This window comes from Carassius gibelio, chromosome B9 (assembly GCF_023724105.1).
Source record: "Carassius gibelio isolate Cgi1373 ecotype wild population from Czech Republic chromosome B9, carGib1.2-hapl.c, whole genome shotgun sequence".
Taxonomy (NCBI): domain Eukaryota; kingdom Metazoa; phylum Chordata; class Actinopteri; order Cypriniformes; family Cyprinidae; genus Carassius; species Carassius gibelio.
Window position 1 is genome coordinate 32,734,298 of NC_068404.1, and position 1,544 is coordinate 32,735,841.

Below are 1,544 nucleotides of genomic sequence, written 5' to 3' on the forward strand. Positions count from 1 at the left end.
ATGGTTCTTCGATACTTGTAACAAGAAGTAGAATTTACAATTTTGGTTATATGAAGTTTGCACAGAACTAAATAATGATCTGAGATATCATCACTTGGCTGAATAATTTCAACACTATCAATAGCAATAAAGTTCTAAGACTATTCCATAAACATTACTTTAAGAATGTTTTGCATTCACATTTAAATAACTTAAAAACACAGACAAAAAAATCAAAGTTAATAAAAAGTTGTGAGAATGTTTTCTGTTACCGAGGCAAGCTTGTTTATAAAACACAATTCATGCACAATGATCATTTAAAGAGCTTAACAAAAAAAATATTTCAAAGTGATCATAACAGATGATAAATAAAAAAATAAAAAAGTAAAAAAGTATAAAAGCCAAAAGTCAAGGGAAAATACAGTGAGAAATAACATTTAATAACAGGGTTCTCAGAGCATCCTTTGGTTCTCCAGGCTGTGTGTGATCTGTAGGCAGTGATGTCATCGCGGGGGGTTCGAGGCCTCATTAAGAGAGCAGGACCTCTCATGATTGGCTCCTCGTATCTGGCTGCTGATTGGCCGGCTGCTCTGAGAGACTTCATCCCTCCAGCATCAGCAGCACTTCTCTTCACTTCTCTTCAGTTGTTCAGTAGTTCCAGCGGTGCTGACTGACCTGCAGTGACCGTCCAGAGATGAGGAGCGGCGCGTGTCTCTTCTGCTCTTCTGTGCTCTTCATCATCATCTTCTGCTCTTCTGTGGGTGAGTAACTCCAGCAGAAACACTTCACAGAGCAGTCACTTCAGCACTTTTCTCATTCTGAAACTATCATGTAGACTAACTTGTGCAGAAGAATCATTTAAAGGAATGATTATAAAGGAATCAAACAGATAAAGTTATATCCTCATTTGACTTTCTATTGAATATATTCAGAAGCACTACCTGACGGCTCTATTGTTTTTATAACCATAACAGACTTTCATCTAAAACTAGTATCCAAATGTTTTTTTGCATTTTGATTAAGATTTCCCAAATAATTATTCGTGTGTGTGTGTGTGAGTGTGCGTGCTTTATGATTTGGAGAGGGATATCCCCGAGAGTGGTTTACAGTTTCAATATTTTACAGTGAAAATAAATGAACAAATTAAATAATTGACTTTGTATTTTATGATTGCAGAAAGCTATCCAAGTCCACTGACAGATTGTGATGATTATGGAGGTTATGTTCAGGTATGAGAAGATATGACTGATACATTTTTGACTTGTTTATTGATCTGTCTCACAGTTTGGAATAATTACCTGTGTTCAACACTGATGATAATCAGAAATGTTTCTCGAGCAGTAAATCATCATATTATTCTGATTTCTGAAGATCATGTGACACTGAAGACTGGAGGAATGATGCTGAAAATACAGAAATACATTACACTTTAACACAGATTCACACAGAAAACAGATGATTTAAATTAGAAATAATATTTCACAATTTTGCAGTATTTTCTAAGTCAAATAAATGCAGAAAGGGTGAGCAGAAAATACTTCTTTCATTAAAATATCCGGATTATT

The 1,544-nt window shown here is 34.9% G+C and overlaps 1 protein-coding gene across 1 annotated transcript in view; it reads left to right on the forward strand.

Annotated features, from left to right (window-relative positions):
* The first annotated feature begins 673 nt into the window (after positions 1 to 673).
* LOC127964738 (neuromedin-S-like) overlaps positions 674 to 1,544 on the forward strand; it is a 4,149-nt gene continuing 3,278 nt past the window's right edge. The window contains exons 1-2 of the mRNA XM_052565045.1: positions 674 to 740; positions 1,156 to 1,208. Coding sequence (XP_052421005.1) covers positions 674 to 740; positions 1,156 to 1,208 — 120 coding nt within the window. The remainder of the gene's footprint in view (positions 741 to 1,155; positions 1,209 to 1,544) is intronic.